The 12,230-nt window shown below is 41.3% G+C and overlaps 2 protein-coding genes across 2 annotated transcripts; both read right to left on the bottom strand.

Moving 5' to 3' along the window:
• Positions 1-26: 26 nt before the first annotated feature.
• zdhhc23b (zDHHC palmitoyltransferase 23b) lies at positions 27-3,355 on the bottom strand. Its single transcript, XM_079576520.1, has 4 exons — positions 3,088-3,355; positions 2,344-3,024; positions 1,986-2,153; positions 27-799 (listed from the first exon to the last, which is right to left on the bottom strand). Exons 1-4 carry the CDS (start codon positions 3,222-3,224, stop codon positions 529-531), a joined length of 1,257 nt encoding a protein of 418 aa, XP_079432646.1. The 5' UTR covers positions 3,225-3,355; the 3' UTR covers positions 27-528.
• A 1,306-nt stretch (positions 3,356-4,661) lies between these two features.
• Positions 4,662-9,669, bottom strand: gramd1c (GRAM domain containing 1c). Its single transcript, XM_079576497.1, has 15 exons — positions 9,592-9,669; positions 9,187-9,282; positions 9,032-9,112; positions 7,709-7,827; positions 7,479-7,638; positions 7,242-7,395; positions 6,916-7,059; positions 6,708-6,826; positions 6,477-6,619; positions 6,297-6,400; positions 5,914-6,081; positions 5,676-5,742; positions 5,490-5,609; positions 5,181-5,286; positions 4,662-5,033 (listed from the first exon to the last, which is right to left on the bottom strand). Exons 2-15 carry the CDS (start codon positions 9,256-9,258, stop codon positions 4,965-4,967), a joined length of 1,626 nt encoding a protein of 541 aa, XP_079432623.1. The 5' UTR covers positions 9,259-9,282; positions 9,592-9,669; the 3' UTR covers positions 4,662-4,964.
• Between the last annotated feature and the right edge of the window lie 2,561 nt (positions 9,670-12,230).

Here is a 12,230-nt window from a genome sequence, read left to right as displayed (position 1 = left end):
ACGGGTGAAATTAGTGCTAATTATTTGTGAAAAGAGGGAATGGGACAGGACGCCATGCTTGAACAAACCAGTCATCACCAAATACTGTCTGTTCTTCTGTGGTTTATTGAATATTGACAATACTATGTGCCCATTCATAAATGCTCCTACTCTGTAAGGCACTGCAGTCAAACAGGTCTGAGGAAATGTAAGATCAAGGAAGACACAGACTTCCAGCAGAGACATAAAAGGCGGAACAAGGCAAGGCTTAAGGGTCACTGAATGAAACACAACAGCTGTGAGGAAAGAGGGGCCCGCTGTGCGTCATAAACGGCAGTCGATATATCTTGTTAAGGTATACTTTTATTGCTATGTGTCAGGCCAACTCAGGGGGCAGGTCCCATGCTGTGGTAAACTCAAACAGCATTAAAGTGGGGCTGATAAACAGTCTTGGTAGGTCTCTGGTGTGCTTTCAGGGGGAGACCAATAAAGTCACAAGTAATAAAGGACCAGGCTGCCATCCAGTGGAAACAAACAATACTGCAGCTCCTAAACCACATCTGCAAGAGTCCAGGAGTGAGTCACTTTTCCTCCCATTGACAAAAATTCAGACCAGTTTATCCAAATCCCTCTGGAGTAGACGCGTGTGTCTACAATGAGTCCCCAAAAGGCACTTTGAGCAGTTTTCTCCCTCAGGGCGATGCGAGCCTCACGCTCCGTCACGTTGTAGCTGATGTTGATAATTTGAACTAGTAGCAGGTGAAGCAGCCCTCCGGTCACAAGGCTGCAGTACCACACACATGTGAAGCACAGAGCAGAGCTGGAACACACAGCGACACGTCTCAGTACGAATCAATGAAAACACATTTGACTTTTTACATTCATTGATTTTCCTTCTGTCTCTAATCTACACCACAGCATTATAGTACAGTGTTATTCTAGCATAAAATGTCATATTAGATCAACATTAGTATATATATGGAAACCTTTTCTCATTTATGGCTGTGCTGACTTTCAGTACAGTTGCAGGACTGGTAAAAGCCATAGAACCTCCTGGAAAATGCCAATTATCAGTAATCAATAAAGGAATTTACCAGAAATGAATTTCATAATTTCCACTAACAAGTCTCTGGCCTGATTTTGTTGCAATAAATCATTTTGTCACAGGTTATTTCATGGGCAAAGATTCCCATTATTTTATCTGTTTTTATGAATGAAATGATTCTGCCAAATCGGTGCCTCTTCAGTTTTAAAACCACTGCACTGCTTTTTTTTTTTTTTTTTTAAGTTTTTTCTTGATATATTTTAAATTGGGATATGTTTAGGTGTACAAACATGTTTCCTATCTTTCTTCCTCAGAATAGTAACAGGAATGACGTTAACAAGAATGACAAAATTTGACCAATTTGCCAAATGCAGGCTAAGCTAAGTAACACAGAAGCACAGGCTGTACCCACTGAAACAACATTTCTTGTAGATATTGATTAAATAAGTTAGAACAGAAACATACTTGGATTTGCACATTAAACATTGGTAACAGGAATGACATGACATGTTTGCTCCCCCCTCTCCAAATGTCCACAAACAGTTCATAGAGTAAAATATCGAAGAGAGAGAGTCACTGATTGGTTTAGATCGTGGGAAAGTCTCTTCTGAATGTAACAACTTCTTGATTGTGATGTCATTGGACTAGTTTTTGTAGTTTGGGACACACAGAAAACTGCAAATATTTCATAGAAATTCGATTTTTTTAATACTTAAATTTTACACCTTATTAAATCACAGGCAGGGACAGGCCAAAAAACACATTTTTATGAAAATTAGATTTTTGGATTCTCTTTTTTTTTTATATAAAATTGTTGAAATTGTTTCAAAAATTATAAAAAACGATCGAAATAATGTTATGTAATAGTTGTCAACAACTGCTTGTGATTGCCATTTTGTCTCAAGTGCACTCCATGTAATAGATAACCTTATCATGACCCTGCCTGCACTTGTTTCCTTACCTGAACTCCCCGTAGACCCCTGGGCAGTAGAGTAGAGCTGTAAAAACGAGCTGTTTTGGACACACACTCTGCAGGACCAGGAAGATCCCATACAGCGAGGTCAGCAGGAAGAAGATGAGAGTTAGGAGAAAGCTGAGGTGATTGGCCTGGCCCACACAGCTGTTTATCCTGAGGAGCAGAACCAGACACACACCGCGATCAAAATGATTTGTAAAAAAGAAAACCTGCCATTTCTTTTGATATCGCGACCTTTCTCATTCAAACTAAATATGACATTATGAAGGCAGTGATGCAGTTTTATATTATGAATTTGGGACAAAACTAACAGGAAACAAAGTTGTATTTGAGTGTAACCCACCAGACACAGTGGTGGTCAAGGCGCAGCACACAGACGCCACAGATGCGACAGTGCCCCGCCCGGGGAGGCCGCACCACCCTGCACACGGAACACCAGTTTTTACAGCTATTTTCCGCCTCTTTGGACTCTGACGCTCCTCTCTGGTTCTTTGTCAGCAACATCACTTCACACTTCCCCCTGTTGACGGCAGGGTCTTCATCTGGCAGAGGGCTGTAGTAGGTGACAGTGCTGTGGATGGCCTCTTGATTTGGCCGCAACACACCGGGTCCTCTCTTAGTTCTGACGAGAGCAGCCAAAGTCGAGATCAAACCGAGAGTCACTAAGGCCAGCTGAGCAATGCCGACATCTCCACGGGGCACCACCACAGTGACAAACAGGTAGTATGTGTACACCAGAGAGAAGAGAGCCAGGCTGAGGAAGAAGAGCGTTTGGCCTTTTTTGCGATGAGTGACGTAGTAGTACCACAGCACGAGCACCGGTAGAGCCGTGAGGACCAGCACACCGAGCAGGAAGTGCAAAGCGGCGATGTGCAGAAGAACGGGGAGAAGAATGAGTGGAGGGATGATTGACAGGTCGACTTTCCTCGCACCGCCCCACAGCCATGGCACTCGAATCCTGTCCGTCAAAACGTCGGCCACTTTAGACACTGAGTCGTCTTTCTGGGGCTCTCTTTTCAAAAACCTGTAATTAAAGAAAAAGTCAGTCAGAATGGCATGTTTGAGTATTATTCACTATAGTAGTCACCTGTCACAGGCATCATCCAGGTCTTCGCAGTCACAGCAGCAGGCGGCCACATGACTGCGCTCTCCTCGTCTATTCACATATTCACAGCAGCATAATGTGTCACCTTCCTCCGGCACTCTCTTGGTCCGCCTCTTCATATTGAACAACTTGACATTCTGTTGATAATATCCACAGCAGCTTTGTCCATTACTTTGACAAACACACAATCAATTTACTCAGCTGATCACTTAGACATCAATTTCCTTCAATCGTTGAAAAAGCTGGCTAAAATATCATTTCTTATACTTGTAAGTAGTCACTCCGAGACACTGATCCATTGACCCTCCACTCTTCACCTCCTACACACACTTCTGCCAGGCCTATAATTTACTGCAGACTGAACACTGCCTTCACTGAGACCTTCAGTACTGCTTAGGGAGTTAAATGCAAGTACATTTCAAACAGGCATTGTAATATATACTGTATTAACCACAGGTAACAACATTTTACCTGTGGGTTAAGTCACATAATAACAATGTTGACAATGTTAATAGTATAATGGGTGCCAGGGCAGAATAGCTCATCTGCTCGCCTTTGGACAGGAATATTGCTGCAGCAAATATACATTAAAATGCACAACCACGGATGTATGAGGAAGACTTGTATTCGCATAAGTCACATGATCATGTTTCAGTTTAATGAGCTCAGCCAATGTAACAAAGTTGAATAGGCTTCTTTATGGTGTTACATTGTATCTAGTCAACGTTTCTGTAACTTGTAGTGCTGCGACACCTGAAGAGCTTCAGGAACAAGCCGCTTGAAATGAACTTTTTTAGAGTTTCCAGATCGTTCACATTGATCAGTTTGCTCACTCAAAAAGGAGAAAGCGCGTACCTACCCATGTAAACAAACAAGGAGCAACAAGCCGAACCGAGCACCGAGCGCTTCACATCGGAAGTGTCTTTCTCCGGAGACGCCGCCGTATCCGGTAAAGCCAATAGCCGAGGTGCACAATCTTCACTGTGCGTTTGTCAAAGGCATTGTCGGTATAGGAGACAGATACATGTGTCTCGGGCTGTAGTTAGCGGACCCGGGTTACATCCCGACACTGCCCAACGCACGAGCCCACTATTTCCTCTTGACGTCACAAAGACGTCCCTCTCTCCCTCTCTCCGCCTCATTCAGACTCTTCATATCATTATTTTTAATGGTCTATGGCTACGGCAGCAGGACATACACAATAATCTAGATCCAGATCTATGGCATAGTAGTTTAACAATTTTGACAATAGGTTTTCATAATGAGGAAATGAAAAGATATTTTTGATGGCATATTTTTTACTATGTCATGGCAGCTCAATCAAGAAAAATGTATAAAAAGCACATTTATCATATTAATAAAATAAAAAGTACAACAATATTTTATTAGTGCATCACAATTTGTTTAGTGGTAAAAGTCAGACTTTAAAAATATGAACTGTGCAAAGTTGCAGTCTTTCACAAAAGCCTAAATCAATAATAGTACGCAAGTCTTCAATTTAAAGTTTACTAAAAATATATGTACAAACACAGAAAATAAAAAGGCCTAAATGGACTGCGTTCCCTGCATGATATCTACACATTCAAAGTAGCATCAGTTGTAAAATAAAATAAAATCCAGTGCCTCAGATAATAAACTGCTGCTAAACCTCCAGAAACCCAATACCACTGTGCAACCAAGTGACACCTTATAAACACCTGACGCCCCACATAAAGGCTTCGGGACGTGCAGGCCCTGGTAACAGGAGGCATTGTCTTGGGACAATTACATGGCAATGTCACTGGATACCAGTTCTCCTCAGAGGCTCTCCACCACGGTGGTGTTTTCTTCACAAACTGTAGTCACCAGGTGTGGTCCAGTCATTGCACCGGTGCCGTTTGGTTCGCTGATGCAAAACTCTCCTGTAGCAACATCAAGGATTTCCGGAGCTATAGAGACAAAAGACAACTCAGTGGGTGCATTTTAATGTTCGGCTGATTTAAAACGGCATGTATGAAGTATGCAAAAAAAAGATAATTGCCCCAACTAGAAAACTATCACTAGATTAATTTCTATTGGACCAGTTGGTGTCTTGCCTGTTCAAGTAGGTTTATTGAATCCTGAAGAACATTCTTTAGAAGGTGAAGCGCTTCCTTGTCCTGATATCCAGGTCCCTGTGCAGCACTATAGTCAGTCACCACACTGTCAAAACAGAGAGCAATTTACATGTTTTTTCCTTTTGCCTTACATAACCACTTTTACAGACAGAGATGGACTGCTCCAGAATTGTGAGTCATTAAAACAAGAGCTTTTCAGCGTGGGACGCTTGATCCACAGGCAGTCGCCTCTACACTTCCATCAAGACCATTTCACCTCGGGATACTGCATTTATAGAAGCATCTTACCTGGACTCACTTCGCTCCCTTAGCCTGTGCTTCGTGCTCAGGTACATTCGGTGAGCAACGTCCTCCATTGCCCACAACTTAAAGAACAGGCCCAGATTCAGCAGTGACAAAATCAGCAAACTGAAAAAGACGGGCATATTAATAAGGACAATATTTGAAAATATTTTGAATTTAATCAATACATACATGATGCTCATAAACACAATGATAGTGTTGACGTTCCATCTGTGAGGAATGCCCGTCTCTATAGGGCCTGAAACAACATTTACAGGCATTTATTGAATTGAATTAATGTAATGTAGGTAATGTACGTTGGTCCCTTGATTAAGGTTCTGTCTGTGTCTCATTGGTGCTAAGTTATTAAAAATAAAAAAAAGTTTAATAAAAAAACGCAACAAAGTATTCAATGTTCAAAGTAGTTTACCTATGTGGCTGTCTCTGCGCTGCTCAGCATTCTGCCCATACACAGTGCTGGGCTTTATGTGATCTGGCATGGTACGGCTGTAGGTCCGCCTCCTCCTACGCAGACCACCTTTTCCAGCATCTCCACTTCCTTGGTTGAGCTCTGCTTCTTCCTCAAGCAGCTCAGCTTCTACAAAAGTCATGAAGTTAATGTTAAAGTGTCCATTTCACATTTTACCATTAAAGCGTTGTATCTTTTTACATGACGGATAGCAACCATAGTGTCATCTAGTGCAGTTTGTTATTAACATGTAGCCGAGGTGCTTGCCGTCGAAAGATTAGATTTATCAGATTAAGGATCAAATAAACCAGAGGCCACAGGAGAGAGTAAGGTCTAATACTTACCGAGCTGCCGGAAATAATCTTCGATGCCGCTCCAAGAGTTTTTTGTAATAAAGGACTTTATCAACCCCCACGGCTGCTTTTTATATTTGACATCAGTGTACACCCTATAGCAAAATGACAAAAACATAAGGTTTAATCAAAAGCCTCATGACAAAAATGTGAAGGCAGAAAAATCCCTACCTGAGTCGACATTTTTTCCTGGAGTTGCTGATGATGTAGTAGCGGTTTTGGGTGTAGAAATAATCGTGGTACGGGACATCATGAGTGTAAACTTCAGAGTCCACTAGATAATACTGACCATCCCTGGACTCTTTGTACAGCGTCTGACAGATAGACGAGTCGGCAAATTAGCGGTTGTCCTTAATTAACAAAAGGTTGTTTATTCAACTATTCAGGAGTATGTAAACACACCTGGTTTTCTGTGGCAGCCGAGAACTTCCCAATGAGCGGATTATTGATGGTTATTGTGTAGTTTAAACTCCTCTTCTTGTTTCCTGCTGCGTCCTTTTCCCAAGCATTAAAGCTGGGGTCTGTGAACGCAAAAGTTAATTTAGAAATGTACATTGATGCATTACATGGATTATTTAAGGATCAAGGGATTTAAAAATGTAATACAAACTTGTAATTTTCCGGACGTTCATAAACCTGCGGATGAAGCTGGAGTCTGTGAAGAGCATCTCAAACATTTTGCTGGCACTGACGTGGAAAACCTTGTTCAGATAAAGGCGGCCCGGCACCTTTGAATGTCCCATTCGGTCCTCCACTGAGAAAGAGACAAGCACTTTACAGTGAGTACTTACTAGTGAGTAGAGGACTAGATTAAAACATATTATTAGTCAGAAATTCCCCATGTCAAAATCAAGTACTTTATGACCTTTGCACTTAAGTAAGCATGTTTCAAATGAAGTATGTGCAACATACCAGACCACATTTCTCTACACATACCTTCTTCAACGCTCTCTGAACCACTCTGCTCAGAAACGCCATGTTCGTTTGCATTTAGGTCGAGAGAAAGAGAAGAACGCTTCGAAACACGCTCAGCGGCCCCACGGTCCAGCGAGGGCAAGGGGCTGCGTGATGCGGAGTTTCGAACGTCATCCTGGGCATGGTAATAAAACAAAAATGAATTAGAAAAATGTTTAAATCCAACCTACTGTTTGATTAAAAAGTACCAAGTACCACATTGAGAGAGTTGGAGGTCAGGGACCCAGCGGGAGACGGCAGCTCCTCCATCTGTGGCGTCGATGCTTCTAGTGGTCCTTGCTCCAGCCCAGGGAGCCGAAGAGAAGGAGTGCGCTCGAAGCGGCCAAGACTGTCATCTCCACCAGACCTCGGTGTCAAGCTGCACAATGGATAATAAACATGCCAGGTGTGTTTGGATAAATGATTAGTCCTTGCAACACTGAACAAACCTGGTCTGCATGCTCGATTCTGCAGATATCTGTAAGCTCTCCATCTCCTCATGGCTCAATCCCAGGTCATAACCATAATGTTGTTTAACCATCTGCCACAACTCTGAGCTTGTCAATGTCTGCAGGCACAGAGCAAGCGAAATTATGATATTCACACAGAAAGTTTGTCTTACTAATTTAACTTGTAAAGTAACATACATTTATACATAAGATGAGTAGATTATTACAATATATACTAATACAAATACAAATAAGTAGAGCCTTCAGATTGAGGACCTGATAAATAAAAGGCCGACCTTCGGTGCCAATAATGCCATGTTGAGTGTATCCTGGAAACGGCTCCATTTCACTATCAGTGTTATTTACAGCTCGTTTTGAGATTATTTACACCGTAGCCTGTTAGTTACCAGATAAAACAAGCAAACCCGCAAGAAATTTCACTTCTCTCTATTAAAAAAACAAACACACTTTGTTTTGTCGTAGGCCGTTCTCTTTACTCACTTGACACTGGACATATATCCGCACAGCTGCTGTTTGAAGTGTCCCACAGGAGCGAGCGCTTTGTACCTGTCCCTGTACTTTCAGGAAGTCGACTCCTGAAGTAAGTTCAGGGGCAAAGGCGCGTCACCTTGATTTAAACCCTGATAGAGGAAATCCGAAGCTGCTTGACTTGCTTTGGTCTGGTTCGTGTTTGATCTGGTTCACTGGTCGATCAGTGGCTCAGATGTTCTTCAAGTTTTGTGTCTCTGTCAGCGTCGTGCGCCGCGCGCAGCAACTTTATGCAAATGAGCGCGATTAGCCACACCTGGCGGGGGTCAATGACCTCCTACTGGAGATGTTTTTACAACAGGCATGTGTTGCCTCATGTCCCCACAGACTAAAGCACAGCCACTGCTGAGATCCTGCTCGACATTTTTACACATTTAAAAGGTAAAGGTTTTCTGCCACCTTGGGTTGTATATGAGGCCTTTCATATACATGCATACATTCCAGAACAGTCTACAATTATTTTTAATAATATAACAAAACAAAAACAAAATAAAAGTTATTTAAAAAAAGATATTTGTAGTGGTTGAAGGCTTCTTATCCTGGAGCGAAGCCCATGTAGCTGTCCTGCTGAAATCTTTATACAGTGCGCAACTTGAAATTCATTGATAACCCCAGAACAGTCTGTGGTCAACAGTGTTTTCTGAACTCTGGACCAGATAGATAAGACGGACTGAGAGAGAAGGCTGGAGCTAAAGCCACAGAGTGTGTGAGTGCCTTCAGCTGCAGACTTTAACAGTGTACATAAATAGAAATAACCCATATAAATGACTATACCTTGCTCAATAGTGTGTTTTGCCACATCCGGAAAACTCCTAAATAGCTTTTTTCCCTGGCTGAGAAGGAAGTGAAGAAGAACTGGGGGAAAAATGCATGGTGTAAATAAGAGTGCATCACTTTTGTATTATATGAATCTTATTTTAAAATCTAACCTTTTCAGTGCTTGTGCAAACCTGGATGGCATTTGGAATCAGTCGAGCTGTTTTCTCTCGGGTCATTGTCATTACATCTTTGAGGTTGAGTATGAGCTAAAACAAAAACATAAAGTTACATCAACAGCAACAAACACCTTTTTGGATTATTGATACACATTTGCACACTTTACATTACATGTACATACATACATACAAACATATTTTTACATCATAGAATATCATTATGTTATGGCAAGGATATTGTCCTTTCATTTAAACAATGGAGTATTATTTTGTTTAGAACCATCAGACACTTCATACACACTATGCTGCCTTTGCTGTTTTCTTGGGCATGGCATGAACTCATTGCAGAATAAGGCAACTAACTGAACACTGTCCTACAGCATGTGAGGGTTTACCTACCTTTGTGCCTCGAAAGACATTGCTGTAGAAACAAAGGCAGGTCTCTGTGAGATACAGGCGACCCTGGAGGAGGATGTCCCGCTGGAGAGCACAGTTGTAGTCTATAGAGAAAGCAGAATGCAACATAAGGAGGAGTCTGACAAACCATTGTTGTTGAGGGATAATATTGCAACAACTCAAGTGCTTATTGCAGAAACAGAAACTATGTCAACACTGTTGTTTTAATATAGAAATAACATCAGAAAATCTGCAGAGTATTTAAAGTGTTAAAAAATACAGATAATAAGTAACTCGCCTACGATGAGTAGCTCAGTCTCTGGCAGCTCCTTGAAAGTCCTTTTAAACTCCTCAAACCTCTGTTTGTAAGTGGCCAGAGGAGCCTGAGGACTTGCAAGACACTGTCCTTGTGAATCAGAGCTCTGAAGGATGATACAAATTAAATAATTAGAGGTGGGTAGCACAAAACAACTGTGTACTCAAGCAAGAGAACCAATACTTTAAAATATTATAAGTGTGAAATAGGCTCTGCAAAATCTACAAAGTAAATCTGAAGTTGCTGTAAGTGAAGTGTCAATGCTCTTTGTATTACTGGTACCTAACATGACGGTTTTGTCACATTTTGCAAAAGTATGGTGGCACTGTTACTTAAAACAAGCAAGCAAACAAACAAACAAACAAACAAACAAACAAACAAACAAACAAACAAACAAATACAAATAAAAAATCAGCAGAAGAGGTTGCTCAAGCAAAGCTGAACTGTGATTAACTTCAATTGTCGTGTAATTATGTATTTCAGCCACAAGAGGGCAGTAAATGTCTCTCCACTGGCCAATGCGTGATTAATCAAAACACTTATAAAAAGTTGCGCTCCTTTTCTAATATTTTTAACCGAGTGCACGCTTTATTCGCTGATTCAATCTGCACATGTGGTTGTAAGTTTTGTAACACGCCGGAGGGTGACTGTGTTCACTCTACCTCGTCATCGTCATTGTCCTCCACCAATGAGGCTGTCTCATCCGTAGTATCGTTACTGGCCACTTCTGACCGGATCGATACCCGGTCCATCTGCTCCGATTCACTAATCCAGTCCGGAGAGAGAAAATAAGTTTTATGGCCCAATCAAAGTCTGCAAGGTCAACATAATCTTGAAGAAAACATTCTCTGACTGGGAGACAAACTCTTTCAGAAGTCACCATGAGTCATGACATCCTTGGAGAACTGGTCTGACAGCTTAATAAATACAAACTTAAATCATGGGACTCGTCTCAAAAGAAAAAAATCAAAGCGATAACATCTTATTTAGAAAGCATCTCAAATCGTGGTGCACTTTGCGCGCTCTGTCCAAAAACGCCACAGACAATACAAAACTTAAAATCTTATTTACTTTAACGAGTTATTTACCTGACACGAAGTGGACCCAGGATGTCGGTTTTAACTTTCACACAAAGACAGAAAGCGCCGTGTCTCTGATGTCATGAGCTGCTGCGCTTAAGCTCCTCTTTGCATCTTCTCGGTGAACCTGGAGAGAACACCTTCGGGGAGTCACTTGTCTGCGCTGGTGACGCTCATTCGTCTCCGTGTGTCGCGCAACCAGACTGACCTCAGTATTCCTCTGGAGATTTATTTATAGCCCAGCCAAGCCATGCGAGGCTTTCAATTGTTTGTAGTATTATAGCATAATAATGACACATAATTATTTCACTGTCAAGAGCTGAGCGTGAAGGAGGAGACGGTGTAGGGCTCGTTTGCGCACGCAGGCCGCATCTTGGGTAGAACTTTTTGACAGAACTGTGCTTCTTAGAGCAGTTTTACAGTTTTACATTTACTTAGGCCTATTTGAGTCATATTATTTTATCTTACATTCTTTTCTTGAGTACTTTATTTAGTCCCCTGTGAGTGTTGAAATCTGAAATTAATGTAAACCTGCATTCATTACATTAAGAATTTTTCATTTTTATACTATATCATTTGTAAATATCAGAATCAAGCTTATTAAGTCTAGTCAATTACATGCAAATTCAAGACAAACTTCATTTGTACAATATTTTCGAGTCTCTTTTGAAAAACAGTACAATCGAGTCATTATTTAGTTCATTACTTTTCACTTCTGCTTGGCTAAAATTAGTAACACTCTGTCTTCTCTGAGAATCGTTCAAATCACGCAGACAGAGCCGCCCAAAAATGCAGAGAGACCAGTTGAGCAGCAACTTCAAGAAAGACCCAACGCTCAGCATGTTTCCTTTCCCCATGTTTTATTCTTTGGGAGCAACATGATGAAACTATCGGACAGATGAGGCTTACACTCTCTTACAGCAAGTTCACAACACTGCACAACATGAAACACGACTATAAAAACAAAACAACAGAGCCTTCACGTCATAATGCTGGCAATAAATAGCTGATCTTATTAAATTTATATTCAATACTCTTTTGTACAGACGGATTTGCGATTACAGTTACAACAACAGAAGTCCCTATTTTGGAAAGAACACATAAAATCATGTAAACAGGAAAATAAACACAAGAATTCAATGCCTCTTCCAAACACGCTCACAATCAATGACCATGCAGAGGATTCCAGAGAGCGCCCCCTGTGAGGCGAAAGTAAATATGAATACAGTACATCTCGTCTCTTTTTC

This window comes from Gobius niger, assembly GCF_951799975.1.
Source record: "Gobius niger genome assembly, chromosome: 18".
In the NCBI taxonomy this organism is placed as follows: Eukaryota; Metazoa; Chordata; class Actinopteri; order Gobiiformes; family Gobiidae; genus Gobius; species Gobius niger.
This window is presented reverse-complemented; position numbering and strand designations above follow the sequence as displayed.